This window comes from Cinclus cinclus, chromosome 5 (assembly GCF_963662255.1).
Source record: "Cinclus cinclus chromosome 5, bCinCin1.1, whole genome shotgun sequence".
NCBI classification, from domain to species: domain Eukaryota; kingdom Metazoa; phylum Chordata; class Aves; order Passeriformes; family Cinclidae; genus Cinclus; species Cinclus cinclus.
In genome coordinates, this window is record NC_085050.1 from 73,644,849 (window position 1) to 73,661,784 (window position 16,936).

Consider the following 16,936-nt stretch of genomic DNA (forward strand, 5'->3'; position numbering starts at 1 on the left):
TGCAGATAATGCTGTTATTAATTGGCTCCTCCCAAGAAAACGCAAGCTGCCTCGCTCTGCTCTGAGTTTACCATTCTGTGGAACACCTCCCCAGCACCAGCAAGGCCCTGGATGTTGAGTCACAGTGTTGAATTGCAGTGCAATCACTTGGGATGTCTGAGTGCGATTTGTTTGGAGACTCTTGCTGGTGTGAGACGGAAAAGCACCGAGTCGTTTCAGTGGGAACACTTACCCTGCTACCACTCAGAATTCAGTAACAGCTGAACAGTGTAACAGCTTTATGTCACATGCTCTGCACCAGAGCAGGGACTGAAACACATCCTGAAGACAAAACAGTGAATATGGTTTAAGTACACTGAGAACCAGCTAAAACCAGAAACAAGGTTTTAGCGGAGAGAAAGATGCAAACTCAAGCCATGTGTTCAAACAACCTTCTCGATGCACTGACAAGGCCTCAGTTACCTATGGAGGCCTTCTGAATGAAAGGTCCAAACCAAGATAATCATAACAAAAAGAATCATTAAATGCTTTAATCGTGTCTTAAAGCAGAATTTCTCAGAGCGCAGCAAAAAGATGGGATCTTCTGAACAAGCTGTTTTCCTTGAGTTCCCACTAAATCCATGACAAAATTCAGGCTGAGATAGGGCTGATGATGAGCACCCCACCATCACTGTTCAACCACTGTACAAACTTTTCCTGCGATAGTTTTGCTAACAAACATGCATTGTTGAGTCTTGCACTGCTCACTCATTAGCATTGCATTAAGTGATTTCTTATGTAAATAGTGTCAGCCCACAGAAAAACCAGTTCAATTCCAGCCTGCATTGCTGGGATGGACACAGAACAGAGGAGAATTGTTAATGTTGTTAATGTTCGTTTTTCCTCCTTTTTTTTTTTTTTTTTTTTTAGGAAAACCTAAATAGGAAACCAAGGACCAAGCATAAGAAACAGTCATTGTCGATCTTCCACCATAAGCAGCCATCCCCTCACATCTGCACAAAGACCTTCCCAAATAGAAAATCCCACCAGCTATCTTGTTGCAGCAGTTGTCACCAAGCTTGTACCTACAACAGCATTTTTTGTGCACCTAATTAGAGCTTTGAAACACCAATAGGCTTTTTTGGCTGTGGACCTCATGTCTTCTTTCAAATCTTCATCTTTGAAAGGCATGGCTACGGAGCTTACAGCACTGTATCTTTTCTATGTGATGTCTCATAACCTTACAAGACTGTAAATGGGACCATGAAAATGAAGTGTGCAGCCATGCTAAGGGGATCCCAGTGCAGAAAGGAAAGAGATGCTTCCTGCTTTACTTCCCTGCTTTCACACCTGTGAAAGGCCTTGGAACTGGTGGGCACTGGCACTATGATGTGCACTTAGCTCAGGAGCCATTCCTTAATACGCCTCAGTATTCCTTGCCATGTTTGTGGTATGGGAGAAGTGGTTCAAATCCTGTCCTTATTCCGGCCCATTTTGCTTGACCCTGCTACCCTGTCCTTCCACTTCACTCCTCTTTCCAGGTGAAATCCCAAACGGCTGCTGTGTTTTCCAGGCAAAATCCTCCAATGCTTCCCCAGAACACCTCACAGGGTTGACGCACATCCCTACTGTTCATGTATTTGAAAAGCTTTCATCATAAATGAGGGGGACCGAGACCTGACAGAATGTTTGTTGCCCTGAGCCCTGGTTTGGTTTTGCTCTGCTCCACCCAGGAGGTGTCTGCCTTTCATCCCCAACAGTAATCGTCCCCAGGCATAAGGCAGGGAAGTGCCTTTTAACTGCAAGGAGCCAGATACGGTCTGAAAGCAATGCAGACAAGTATCAATGAGAGCCACACTAACTCTGTACCTACCCAAATTACACTTGGAAGTTTCATTTGAAACTCCACCTCCATTTGCTGTGTGCACCTTCAATAATTTCTGAACATAAATGACACTAATTAGAAACATGAGGGCAAGCAATGCAAGAAAAGGGCAGTCTTGTGGGTAAAACCTGAGCCACGAGACTCAGCCCTTGTTCAATCACCAACAGTTGACATTGCCACCCCAGCAGGGATGCAAAGAGAGGAAGGGAGATCTGACAAGACATTGGCCGGAGATTTTGCCGAGATGCTGCAACCCTGCACTAACAGGAGCTGTGGGTGCTCCAATAGAGACATTTTTAAATCAATTCCTCACTTTAAAATTCTGAAAGAATTTTCTGTTTTCACTTCTTTTAACTGGTTACCTGCAGCCCTGAAAGTTATTTCCTTTTCTAATCAAAAACATTGTCACTAATGGTACATCAGCAGCACTTTTTTGTCCTCCGGAAGAACAGCAGGTTTCCAGCACCACCCACAAACCAACCCAGCCTCTGACTTGCTGTTTGATACCCAAATACAAATTCATTGCAGCAGTGTAAGGAAAAAAAACACACCTGAAGAAGGAAACTATTTTCCAAGGTCCGGAATAAAGCATCAAAAGGCTGGAACCCAAAGACATTTAGAAGCGGTGGCAATGTTCTCTGACTTGGGGTGCATGGTGTTGGAACGAGGGTATGACATCTAGCTTAAAACATATTGGAAATGCTGCATTAGATCAGACTCCCAGACTATTTAGCTTTGCTTTCTGTCCCAAGATGTAAAGAGAACAGACTGCATTATTTCAGTCAAAAAAGCTAAGCTAAGAATTGGCTATTTTTTCTGAACCATATGCAAAAAGTTATAGCTTAATAATACAAGAAGCCTATATATGAAAACTTGTTCTTTCTCAAAAAAAGATTCATTGACAGTCCTTACTAGGAAAATGCATTTTGAAAGCATTTCTTTACTTTGGTCTTAGAATGTGCTACCTCAAAGGTCTTCTTTTGTTGAAAAATGCACAAATGCTGCCTCTTGAGCTGTGGGCCTATACAGAAAGCCAACAAGAGCTGCTTCCCTCTGACACTCACTAGCTTAGCTGCGACTCCTGAGCCATTGACAAAGCCAGACCTGCAGCACAGGAGGATTAGTGGCTCGTGAAAGGTGTAACCAGCAGAGGAATGATAGGTAAGCACATCTTCTTCCATAAAATGAGAAGGGAGCTAGGTTTGCTTATTAGGGACTATCTGACCCTTCTGCCCACTGACCTGTCTCTTGTGAACACAGCCCAACAAGGACAGCAAAAAGCAGCCCTCGCTCCTTGCGCGTGCATTCAGCAGTCATCAGGCCGGGTGAGCGCAGGATTCTTCTCTCAAGTGGGACATTCTGTCAGTGCATCAAGCAACCCCCTCCAAAGCCAGCCAAGCGTCTGTCCCAGTTCACAGCCTTGCTGTCAGGCATGCCCGCTCAGGGAGTTCACTGAAGGGTCAGTACGGCTAGGTAAGTACATTGCTATAAAAAAACACCCAGTGTCTTGTAAGGGCTCAAACCTTTATACCAGTTATTGAAAAGGGCATCAAACGAGTCAAATGGGGGTGAAGCAAACCACTGCACAGAGATCTGAGATCGCTGGCAGTACAAACACCTTGAGAGATGGCCACCTCCATCTGGACTTACCCAGGAAAACTACTAACACGCAGAGTAACATCTGTGGCTGCTCTGAGGGAAAAGGGGAGTACTGGGAGGTGGGCAGGAGGAGGGAAGCCAAGTCCAGAAGCAGACAGGAAGCTCCCTGGCCACAGACAACTGCAAACACTCAAAAGCTCCATTAAGTGCCCAATAGATAACACTGAGATGAGCTATCGTTCTTTCCACAATAGTCACGGAGAACAAATCGTTCAGGCAAGATGAAGGAATTGTGCAAGAAGGCATGACCATCACATTATCCCAGGATACTGATCTGGATATCAAAAATACCTTGCCAAATCAGCCCTGTGTGCAGAAAATTGTGCAAGCACAGAAGGCTCCTCCCTCAGGTCATAGCTGAAGCAGCTAAGTGAGAAGGCCACAGACGCTCTCCTCTTGAGGCAGCATTGTCAAGGGAGGCTCAAGAAAAATCTGGAGGCGTAATGGATTAATAAGATATGTGACCAGAAATATAGGCATGTTCAGTGAAATCAAGGTAACTCCCTGGTGAGGGGAGAAAGTCAAAAGCCAGATGATGTACATCCCGAAGAGCAGACCTGGCTGTGCAGGATCAACAATAAAAATTATCTTTGCCCTCGCCTTGCAGTAAATCAAGTTCTGTCATCACACAAGCACAGCACCATCAGACAGCAAGACACTTCCAGACACACAGTTCCACCCATCTATTGTGGGCTCTTTCAGGCAACCAACCCACTGGTCACTGTAGGTCTGGACAGTGCTTGTGCACCATACTTGTGTTCAGAAGCTTAGAGAGGCTGTTATTAGCAAGGGCCAGAGCAGAAACAAGACTTTACTGCTTGCTACAACTTGTAATTGATTAAAGCATAATGAAGGGGATTGTTACTTTCTTATATAAATCAGTTCTGCATTCATAATTGCCCATGTCATTCATGGATGGGGAGACTTGCCCTCAGTTCCCCGCACTAAATTTCCCAAAGACAGAAAACAGTTCCAAGTGCTCAACAAGCCACCACAGGGAACACCGACAGTTTCCTGCCCTGCATGAGACAGCATCGCCTCTTAAAAACAGCAAAGCTCTGCAAACAACAGCTACAGCAGGGCTGGATCTGACTGCCCAGGAGCAAAGCACAAAGAAGAGCTCTGCAGTGGGGTTACTGGCTACACCTCCTCCCAAAAACCCAGCTGTAACCTAAATCCCTAGAGAGAAGCAAGTCTTCCATGAAGTCTGCCCTCCACTGTTGCCTCTCCAGTTCCCAACTCCTCATTTTCAACAAATACTGCCCAGTCCACTTAGTAGTCAGGGTATAAAAAGTACATCACAGATGAAAACTATAACTTGCACTGGTAGCTTCACTCCTGTCAGGCTTAGAAGCTGAGGAGGGAAGAGGGAGGACAGCTGTTGACCACGCTAGCATTGGTTTAGCCTAACAAGTACAAAACTTGGTACTTCCCCCAGAACGCAGACTGGAGAGAGTCAAGTTGCTGGAAAAGAGCCTAATGGCTTTTAAAAGGGAGTTATAACCCATCCCCAGTCTCACTAGGCCATGGCTTGGTTACCACTGAGATCAAGCTTGTTTACTGCAAAGCAAAAAAATCTTGGCAGGACTGACAGAAACAGCTTTTCTTGCCAGAGCTGTAATAGCAAATGTCTGTGGAAAAGCCACTTGGAGAAATGCTGTTTACTCTGGTAATGAAGCAAGTTCCCTGGAATGAAGTCTTGCAATCTTCCCAAGACATGTTGCAATACCTTACCTGTACCTCAGCTACATACCATACAGGCTGCTCTCAGAGCCTGGGAACTCCCTGGCCAACTCAGGAGGCCAAGGCATCCCAGCAACTCCAGGCAGCACTCAGCTCTAGTCCTACACTGGATACACAACCTGCACCAGAAATAAAACTGATAGCTGGTGTGTTCTTTCAGCTCTGCTTCAAGCTAAGCCCCAGCCATCAATACCTCTTGAAGATGCTGATAAGAAAAGGACCTCAAAACCATCTTCCCCATTCTCTTATTTTCTACCCTATAAAGCCCAACTCTCCTCCTTGAAACGCTGTATTCTTCAGGCAACTCTGAACTTAGAGCCCAGCTCACTGCTACAAGCGCTTTGAGGGAATATTATCACACAGCTGGACTAATAAATACCGAGGAGGAAAAGAAATGCCAAGCAGCCAGCAGAGGCCAAGGCACCCTTTCTGCCTGGGGAGTAATTGGCCTGAGGCCACGCTGCTTTTCCTCATTTCTTTGAGACCAGGTTTCAAGCTGCTGTCCCAATTCCCTCCGACTGCACCGAAATCAAAGGCTCTTGCCATTCAAAATCCCAACTCTTGACTCAAGTGCCAAGGGCTACAACAGGTGCCCAAACCTCAGTCTGAAGTCCCACGGCCGATGAGATGGCTGACTTAGCCTCTCCCTAATTCAGTAACTGGAAGAACCCTCGTAGCTGAATGAAATGGATTTCTTACCCAAACAGGTACTTGCATTTGTACACTTTGTTTACAAACATCTTGCACTCTTGTAAGAGCACCAAGCCCATGCCTGACACATGGCTGCAGCTCTTCACAGCAGTACTTTCTGCTCCCAAGGGTTGAAATTCTTGCTTTGAGGAAAAACCAAGCTCTAATTTCAAGTGTTTACATGTACTCCTGAGAGCAAGGAAAAAAATCTTACCATGATTAGGTTATGTAAAAAGTTTAATTATAAAATAAATAAGTTTGTTATGGAAACATTAAATATTAAATACATTAATAAATATTTACACATTTACAGATACAACTTTACAATTAATGGTGTTTCTCTGCTACCAGAAGAATTTGGCTCTGTTTATACAGAACACAACCACTCTTCAAGAAGAAACCGAACTCAAATCATGCTCTGTACCAAAGACTGCATGGACAGTTGAGAAACCAAGAACACCTGGGTCAGAAAAGACTGAGGTGAGATGAGTTCTTCACACCTTAAGGTAGAGCATGAAAGACCCCTGCTTGCAAAGCATCACTGCCTGAATTAAATCCTTCTAAGGAACAGGTTCTTAGTCAAGCTCAATTGATGGGATCTGATGTGAAGTGGTTTATATTTAAGCACTGCTTAAAGCAGCAGCATCCGTTCAACAGAAGTAGCTTCATGTTTACAAGACATGGGTCCAGCCTTATAAGTTGGTTTGAGCATGGATCTTGTCCTTTAGATGCAAAGCTTCAGGTCTTGCATCTACTGTCTCAGCATCCTGAGGAGACTAATTTCAACTTGGGCTAGCACACATAGCTCCACTCACACCATGAGTCCTACAGAACTCTGTGGAATCCCTTCCACACACACAGTAACAGAACCCAGCTGTGGCTGACAAACATCTGTCACCAACGCCCTGCACGTCACAACTACAGATGAAGCTCTTGGAAACCAAGATGGACAGGCAGCACAGTGACAACACAATTAGGTTTTTCATCCACTGAGGTCTAGGGAGAGAAACCATCCCAACCTCTTCCCTTTTTCACTTGGGTAGAGGGAAGGAAGGGAATTTTCCTCCTTCCATCCATTCCTGAAAGCAGCAACAGGCTCTCTCCCTTAAAGTTAGAGCTGCCAAAGCAGCCTTGCTAAGAGAACAAAGTCCATCCACACAACAGCCAAGACTGGAGCTCTAGCACAGAGAGAGAACGCTCAGTAGCAGTAGTCTCTAGCAGGTCTTGACAACAGGTTCTGTTGTCCCCCAACCAGACAGCTCCTTCCACATGGTTGTGCCAAGATGCAGTGATAACTGGTCTCCTCAGCAAGTGATTCAGCAGCAAGTGGCCTGTTGACATCTCCTTGCAGCAGCCTCTCTCTTGATGAATCAGGGCTTAGTGGCAACAGCTCCAGCCCACAGTGTCCAGGTGGATGTGTCAGGTAGCCAGAGGTACCCCGCAGCTTGGCAATGGCCACTTGAGAAATGTTCTGTAACGGGCAGACCAGGCACATTAATCACCACCCGAGACACAAGCACCCTGTGCTAGCACCGTGGCAAAGGGACCAGCAAGACAGGCAGGTTAAGGATGTGCACAAACCTGAGGACACTCTGACAGATAGTCTTCAGCTTAAGTGAGCTTCGAGCAAAACCCTCCAATTGTCACTGGACAAAGCTAGAAAATACCTACAGCTGACATGCGGCAAAGCCCAAGTTCCCAGCTCTGCCCCAGTTCATCAGGACTATTTTTTATGGCTTCCTCCTCAGCTTGTAGTGTAACTCCTTTTCAGTAATGGTCCTTGAGTCTGCGGTTAGACACACTCAGCCTCAGCAGAGACCAACGCGCCTGTTCAGTAAAATCGACTAGATCACTCCCAGAAGCAATCCACATAGGCCAAGGAGCTTTGGGCCTCAGTTGCTGTGACAGTATCAAACTTGACTGAGAGGCTACCTGTGGTGCTCACAGAATTGGCAGCTTTCTTTTGGTCCACAGCTTCTGACCACCAGAAACTTCCTCAAACTCTCCTTGCAGGACAGATATGAAAATGCTCAGTACTTTTCTTCTAACAGGTGATGATGCTGTGCCACCATCTTCCATGGCTCAAGTCTACAACTCTTTCCTGCACTACATCTGCCTCTGTCCAGATACTCGGATAATCCAGATACTTTTTCTTCATAGCTACACTTAGCTTAGTACAGCTTCCCAGCCTCACTTGGCTTTTGACACAGCCAGAAATCTAACAGAGCTGTTGAACAACTTGTACAGCTCAAGGTGGTTTGAGAAACCAGCAAACCAAGCCAGCCGCTCTCATGTAACTTATGTGTTTCAAGACACTCAGAACATTAAAAGCCAACACGAGCTCAGCAAAAGAAGCATGCAATTCCCACACAGCCTGCAAGGACTGAAAGGTGTTATAAGTCACCATTCATACCTGCTTTCTCCCCATTTACACACCAACATGGCCATTTCTGTTTTCTTGCCGGAGTTTTTTCCTTTCTTCTTTCTCTTCATACTGAGGACACTTTTTCCTGACCCTGCGGAATTATGGCACGTTAGAGATTATTCTCAATCCTGATGTCACCAGCCTCCCCATCCTCTGCAGCATTTACATTGATGTTCTTTGAATCCTCAAGAAACTCCAGGGAGTCTCAAGCAAGACAGTTTTTAAGCATTCAGCATCAAGAAATATCTTCGGCTAAAATCGAGGAACCCCTGAACTAGATGACAACACTTGCGCCTCACAGAGATGGAACTTCTTGACTTAAACCAGATCAGGGAGCAAGATGAAGAGAGATAATAGCTGGGACTGAACAAAGCACCAGATTGTCTGAGTGACACATTTCCTAGTGGCTTTAGCTTATAGCTGCAGAGACCACACTGTCCTCCTCCTCCCCACAGCAGAGCCCTGCAGGCTTCAAATCTATTCCCTGTGCCTTGAACACATAGGGAAGCCCCTTACTGATTTTTCCCTCAATTTCTCTCAGTTTTCTAGTGGCTTTTCCAAGCAGTTTCTCTGGAGGAGGGTACAGAGTCACATGCTCCCACCTTGTGAGAGTTCACAACATGAAGCAAAATGCACTTCACAAACGACCAATCATCATTTGCTCTCAGAGCACTACAGAACTGGTTATCTCTCCTAGCAGCAAGGAACAAGGCAGTGTTCAGAGAACAAGTGTTCATCCCAGCATTCTTCAGGTTCACAGTTAAATATGAAGCAACACTGATATGACAAAGGCGTATCTAGTTTCCTGAATTGCAGGGAAAGGTACAGCATGTACCCGATTTAGATGGTGTGCTTCAGCAAGATCTACAATTAGACTGAACCTTGGAGTTTCCACAATATCCCTACAGTGCTGGAGCTACAGGACTGCTCCAATATTCCATTTGTTGCATGGTTTGAAACACACACCCAAAAAACACTCTCGGAATTGATTCTCAAGAGGACTCCAGATTCTGACAACCCACCACACTGAACTGGAGCAGGTGGTTCAGCTGAAACAGTGCTCCCTGCAAATTAACAGCGAGCAGAATCTGTCTCCCCAATTGCTTGCCCTCCAAGTCTAAGCATTGAAGTCCAGCAACACCCACTAACAGACTCTGAGAGCATCATTTCCCACCCTCCACCTGTGTATGCAGCTGTTGGACAACAGCCACACATGAGGCTATCACACTGTTGCTTGCACATTTCTCCACAAGGATTAGGGAAGGCACTGCTGCCTCAGCATTAAGGCTCCTCCTGGGCTTCCTGCTGATGTTCTGCAGAACTCTGACTACCCTGGTTGTAGCAAGAGTAGAAAGGCTCTTAATTCACAATATAAGGGTCACAGACTCTGCTTCTACCCTCCAGGCATATCCAAGCTGGGATAAGAACTCCTCCTTTGCAGACACTTTTCACCAAGGTAATTCAAATGAGCCACGCACATTCTGGGGTTACGGGGCACAGGCCCCTCTCACCCTTACGAAAGACAGACACCAAAGAGGATTATACTTACTGCACTATCACAATGATAAGTACAGTAATGAAGCTGATGCTCGAGAGCAGGACAGCTACCACTACCAACACAGTCTTTGAGTAGTCTGCCACATCATTCTTCCTCTGAGTCTTCATGAACTGTTCACCACAGCGCTCACCAAAAAAATCCTGATGACACCTGAAAGTAAATATTAACACAAGTTCTTATCAGCTCTTGTGCTGACTGGAGCCAAGGGCACCCACACATACTCAGACCTGACTTAGCCATCTTCCGAGTTTCCCATGAACCTCAAGATGCTCACTTGAGAGCACATTCGTGAAATGCAGTCACTGCTCTAGCACAAGGTTTGTCAGCATTTCAACAAGTCGCGATTAGTTTGGGTGTGATGTTCCAGAAAGACACGCCTTTTCATTCTTTTGGTTTGAGTTTATGACCAACTGATGAGTTCAGCGGCTTGTTATGCATCTCAGATTCCATCATCACTTAAGTTACATGGCAGAGAGATTCTCAGTCAAAATACAGCAGGAGATGGATCTACAGCAAGTTGACACTGATTTTTCCTCTGAGCCCTCACAAGCCACTGGCTCATGGCAGACACCTAACTCACAAGGTACAAGTAACTTACTTGCAGGTCACCATCTGGAGATGTTCTAGGTATATGCATTCTCCATGGATGCAAAAGTTTTTGTATTCCATTTCACACGGAGTCCCTTTCTTCTTGTTTTTCCCTTTGTTTTTCTTCCTTCTTGATTTGCCAGCATTCTTCTCTCCCCCCCTCTTTGCTGGCTTGGGTTTAACCACAGGTTCAACTGAAAAAAGGACATGAAGACTTGGTATAAAAGCACTAGAAAGCATGACTCTGAGAAAATGGAATTAAAGAATCTGGTGAGAGCAAAGAGGACCATCACCGCAGCAGAACCCACGACCAGGAAGCACAGGCTGCAAGTGAGAATGCTGCTGGGCACCTCACACCCAGCACAAAGGCAGCAAGCTCAGCAGCTCATTAAAGCACAACTGCTACCCCTAAGTCCTGGCCTTGCACACCAGAGGCAGCAGGAGCTGATGAGCCAAGAGCCACCAAAGATGAAGAGCAGCAGAGACGCAGGACAGCAGCATTTCACAGCGTCAGATACTTAAGCGCAACAGCACAGCTTCAAGCAAAGGCCTATAAGAACAGGGAGCTCACGGCGAGCCAAGACATCCTCCAGTTTTATATGGACTCTGATACAAGGCTAACAGCTCCACGTCTCCAAACTCCCCATTTGCATCAGTGATGAAAGGCACTGTAACTCACTAGAGAGTCCTGGGCACTTGCCGAGGCAAAGCAGCTTGCTATCCCGGTTGGCACACTTGTTTCTCCTAGACAACCTGCAGTGCTGCCTTCAGCAGGAGAGAGTTCCTTTCCAGTTCTCCCACTTGGCCAGAGATGCTGAGCGCAGGGAAGGAGGGAAGGCAGGAGTCTGCAACAGTCAGACCATTTATTCTGCCGTTACTGCTGCCCCTCATTATCTCAATTAAGACAAACCTCTAGAAGAGCGTGGTGTAAAATCCTGGTGACTTAGTAGCCCTTGGATTTAAGCAAGGGCAATCACGTTCCTTTCACTGAGGAGAACAAACCAGGCGCTGACTAAGGGTCAGAGCTGCCCCATGCAGCAATCAAAGCTCAGTAGCGCTAGTTTGGACTAATTTGGCACAGAAGGACTTGGCAAGAAGCTGCTCCCTGCACTGCTAGCCCTGACACCAGCCCAGGCAGTGCAACGCTGCTGCTCAGGAATAACAGTTACCTGGGGGATTTAAATAGGCCCTAACAAACAGCAGAGCTACTTACAGCAAGCTTCAATTTCACCCTTGCGCTCTGAAGACTTAATTAAAATCATTTTCAGATGATTAATATTTCACCCATAGGACTATGCATACAGGCAATCCCCACAATAGGGCACAACTGAATCTAACTACTTCCTAACCCTGTATTTCTGGTGCCGAGAGCCCGTACAAAGAAACAAGGTGTAGTCCACTGTTGTCTAGACAGCTGATCATTTTCACTTCCCGAGCAACAAGCCTGGCTTGAAGTTACTTTAAAGCAAAAATGCCTTCAGCAACCAGAAGTCTGATTAAAATGGTATGAGTTATATTAATATGTAAACGAGGATGACAGCTCCTGCAGCAAGGTTTCCTATGCCTGGAAGTATGAGCTCGCTCCTGACAGTCCAAGGGCCCTGTTCCTTCCCGTCTGACTCGATCTTTAGGTTCACGCTTTCATAATTGAGGCCGCTTCCCTTCCTCCCTCTCCCAGGCTCCGCTTGTCAGCTTGATCTGTGTCCTTGTCTACAAGCTGCGTGGCCAGGAAAGCCATCCACAGCAGAATCATAACAGCTTCAAGGTTTATCCACAGATAAAGCCTATGCCAAGCAAAAGAGCTGGTCTACAAACCAACCACCTTAGGTAACAAGTCTGGTTTCTGTGCAGTCACCAAGCCCGTAGTTTTACAGGCTAAACTGCTTGATAACACCGACAGGCGCTTTTCCCCCACACATCTTCACAGATCACTTAAGCACAAGTCCACCAATTCCCTCAAGTGACCACGCACAGCATGGTCCCATTTCGTTTGAGAGGTCCTTCAGTCACATTCAAGTCTCAGGGTGCTTCTGCAGGAAAACCAGTAGTCAGATCCACCCTGGAGGCAACAGGGCCAGCCTACTCACACCTACTGAGGCTGCAATCACCTGTAGATACCTGGCTTGTACTGCAACTACACTTAACCCAGAACCAACAAAATGCTCCCATTCCCACAGTAAGGCGGACTGCTCAGATCTCCTCACAGCTCAGCAAGTGGGCAAATTACAATAAGTACACACAACAGCTACTGACAGTGAAACATTGCCCTCAAGATGCTTACCAAACTTTCCTGCGGCCACTTAAGGGATTGAAGCGCCTGCTTTCCCAAGAAAATTTCAGTTGACTCCAACCCAAATAAGCCACCATCAGAAACTACCCCGAAAATTCTCAGAGCAAGACAGACAACTTGATGCAAAACAAACCTCTAGGGCCAAGCAGCATCTATAAACCCCACGGATGCTTCTACACTAAGCACGTGGTTGCTACCCGACCACAGCCCTCCTGTGAGGTCTATCAGCAGATAAAGCTACACACAGCAAGCTACCAGCTGGCCTGTATCTTCCACGCACCCAGGGCACAACCATGCTCGGTTTCCCCCCCGACAGCTATTTCTAAAGCAGCGGCTTCAAGCTCAAGCACGATTTTGCTCCATATTCCACGAGATAAGCATAGCAGCGTTTACAAGAAAAAAAAAAAAAAAAAAAAAGGCGTAAATCGGGACTCGCAAGTTGCGAGATGCCAGCCGCAGCGCCGCCGACTCACCTCGGATCAAGTCGTCCACGATGTACTGGTGGACAGGTGGCGCCTCCTCGTACTCCTCTTCATCCTCTTCGTAGTCAGGGCCCGGCACGGAATCGCCCTCACGGCTCCCGGGCTGCCGCTCCTCGTGCCGCTGCGGCTCCGTGGCGTTGGGCGAGGACCCGGCGGCCGCACGGTTCACTTTGAGGGAGGCGAAACGACGCCGTGAGCAGGGCGGAGAAGGAAGGGGTCGCCGTCCCTCAGTGGCCGCGGGCCCCTTCCCTCCCTCCCCCCCTCAGTCGCCTCAGCGTTTTCCCGCCAACCGCCGCCGCGCGCGGCTGCCCCTCAGGCGCGAGCCGCCCCCCCCCACTCCCCTCAGGCGCGAGCCGCCCCCCCCCCACTCCCCTCAGGCGCGAGCCGCCCCCCCCCCCCCCCCCCCCCCACTCCCCTCAGGCGCGAGCCGCCCCCCCCCCCACTCCCCTCAGGCGCGAGCCGCGGCTCCCCCAAGTCCCCACGTTCCCTGTGCCATCCCGTCCCGCACGCACCTGCCAGCACGGCCAGCGCGGCCATCAGCACCACGGCCCGCATCCTCCGTCCCGGGGCGGGCGGCGTCAACAGACACGGAGAGAACGAACGGGGGAAGAACTCGCCGTACCGCAACAGGTGCCGGCGGCGCGCAGCGCTCCATGAGGAGCCGCCCGCCGCCGCCGCCCACTTTATGGGCGGCTGGAGCTGGGGGCGCGGACGTGGAGTAGCGTCAGAGGGGCGGAGCGCAGCGGGGCGGGATCGGGGGATCCCGGAGTCGCCGAATGACGGAGTCTCAGGACTATAGAAACTGAATATCGGAATGTTTTTTGGGTTGCAAGGGGCGTTGAATTCCGCCTCGTTCTACCCCCCGCCATGGGCACGGACGCCTTCTACTAGCCCAGGCTGCTCCAAGTCCCGTCCAGCCTGGCCTTGGACCCTGCCAGGGATCGGGCACTCACGGCTTCCCTGGGAAGCCTGGATTCCGCGCGGGTCGCGGAGTCGGCGGCGCGCCGGGTTATTGCGGGCACAGCTGTCTGTCGGCTGGCTCCGTGCTCCTTTGCATCCCCCGATGCTCCCCGCATCTCCCGGAGGAGTGTTTTCCAGCGGTAAAACCCGGTAAAGCCCCCCCCCCTCGCCTCGGTGGCGGCGTGTCCCCGAGCGGCGCATGAGTAACGGCTGAGTAAGCGGCGGCACCCACCGGGCAGGGACCAATGTGCTCCTCGGGGCACTGCGGATCAGCTGCCCCGGCAGAGCTCCCCGCAGGGCTCCTGCCCACGGCCACCTCGCCGGGCTGCTGTGCGAACAAGGGGGAAGCAGACCTGATGGAGGATCCCACAATCACCTAAGGCTGGAAGAGACCTGTAAGGTCACCAAGTCCATCCCTCGACCCAGCGCTGCCACTGTAACCCCCTAAACCACATCACCCACCGCCAGATCCAGATGCTTCTTGAACACCTCCAGGGACGGTGAGTCCACCACCTCCCTGGGCAACATATTCCCATGCCTGAACACCCAAACAGTGAAAACACTTTTCCAGTATCTAATCTGAGTCTCCCTTGTCTCCTCTTAAGGCCATTTCCTCTAGTACTCTCACTGTAGGCACAGCAGAAGCTCCACATCACTACAACCTCCTTTGAGGTAGTTGTAGAGGGAACTGCTGCTTTGAGGGAAGAAAAACCGGGACAGCAGGTTGTAACGTGTTGGTCTAGCATGGGAACCCAGAGAAGCCCAGGGGGTCGAGGATGAAGGGATTGGTACCCCCTGCTCCAGTCCCATGGAACAGCAGGGTGGGAGGGCAGTGACTGGTAAGGCTGCATTGGGAAAGGAGGATCTGGACCTTTTAACGGAGAGAGAACAGAACGTTACAGCTCAGGAAGCTGACCGAGCCTTTGCTCGAGGTGGCAGGGATCCAAGTCGTTGGACCAAGGGCTCAGTCACTGAACCTTCTCCCTTCTTCCAAAGGGACACATGATATGTGGCTCCTGGTGCTTTGCTAAGTCATGCCAATCCTGAGAGGCCATGCCCAAGAGGTCTGGAAAAGAAGATGCTGAATCAGTCGCTCAGATGTTAAGCTGACACAGAGCTCCAGCAAACCTTCTCCAGCCCTTTTGTGCATGGTGCAATTGAAACTGTCTGAAACAGCTGGCATGAGCTGACAGCTTTACTTGTGGGGGTTTTGTTGTCTGTCCTCAGAGGTACAGCAGAGAAAAGGCAAATCCTGCTCATCACTGCAACCCCACGCCAGAGAGCTCTGCAGGCAGTCAACAAGCAGCTCCTAAGCTATTTGGGGGACAGTCAGGGGCTGCACAGGACTCCTCCTTTCCCCCTCAGCCTGGAGTTCCCTTCCTTCCCACAAGACCTCCACAAGTCTCAGTGCCTGGAGGTCACAGAGATCATTTGCACGTGAGGGGAGTTTCTCCAAAGGCAGAGACTTTGGGGCTTGGGGTCTCTTCTGCCAAAACATGGGGTTGGTGATTTGAAAATGGCCAAAGTTTGTCAGCCAGGAATCCTCCCTGTCATCCTCTGTCCTGCTGTGCTCAAGGCTGCCTTCCTCAGCCGGGCACACACAGCTTCCCCCATGACTTTTTTTGTCTTCAGCTGTCAAAACATTTAAATTTCTCCCATTTTTAAAAATCAGATTCGTTGGAAACATTCAAATTTTTTTAAGTCCAGTCTGAGAAATATACTGAGCACCGAACATTCCAGTCCCATTCGCTGCACTTGGCCAACTGCTGAGCAATCGGAAGAGGCTCAGCGGGGGAAAGGTTGAATGTCCCAAGTGCAATTGCCCGTGTTACCTGCACTGTTTAGAGACCAAACATGACATATCCAGCAGCTGACTCACCATGTTCCCTCTCTTCTCTGCTCTCCAGCTGATAGCTTCATCTCACTGACTGCTAGCAGCGAGGAATTTGGCTTGCCATGCTTTGAATTTGTCATTGCATCAACTTCCTCCTGCTACTCCTGTGAACTTGAAGAAGAAGAGGTAGCCTGGCATCAAGCAGCACAACTGCTCAAAAAGTGCAGCAAGATGGTGATGGGTACCCCATTATGCATGGAGAGGTTCTGGTGGGATATCAGGGGAGTTCTTTCCAAACGGCAGCTTCCTGGCCAAGCCCTGCTCAGCTGTTTCTTGGAGAGAACACCCTCCAGAGGCCACATGTTTCAGGACATTCTGGGTGGGCTCTGCCACAGGCCTCAGCTCTTTTGTGTGCTGTGAGGGAAAAGGCAGATGAGCTTCCAACTGCAGCCATCCTCTCCGCACACATTTAATTTTATGGGCTCAATGCACACAGAGGCTGCATAGCAAGGAATAAAAATATATCCCTTCCTAATGGCGTGCTGAATTCAGTCTTAACTAGTATGTGATTGAATTAATGTATTCACCGCACTGTTGCCCTTTTCCAGGGCTGGAAGGACACTTGGATTCTGTCCTCAGGATGAGCTTCCAGAGGATATCCCCAGGCATGGTGCAAGGAGGAGATGCCTTGAGGGGGGCAGCAAGGCTCACCCCCCTGGGCTGCCCCACTGTAGCGGGGCCTGTGGGTGAGTTGCCGGGGCTGCAAGGGCAGGGCTCACCTTTGGGAAGGTGCTGGTTCCCTGTGGATGCAGAGTGCCACCTACTGAGCCACCGCTCGCTCCC

General features: G+C 48.9%; 1 protein-coding gene across 1 annotated transcript; it reads right to left on the reverse strand.

Moving 5' to 3' along the window:
- Positions 1–8,384: 8,384 nt before the first annotated feature.
- AREG (amphiregulin) lies at positions 8,385–13,954 on the reverse strand. The gene is given in 6 exon segments (XM_062494077.1): positions 8,385–8,472; positions 9,931–10,089; positions 10,538–10,721; positions 13,291–13,467; positions 13,812–13,881; positions 13,883–13,954. Coding segments are annotated over 6 exon segments (750 nt in total).
- Positions 13,955–16,936: the final 2,982 nt, after the last annotated feature.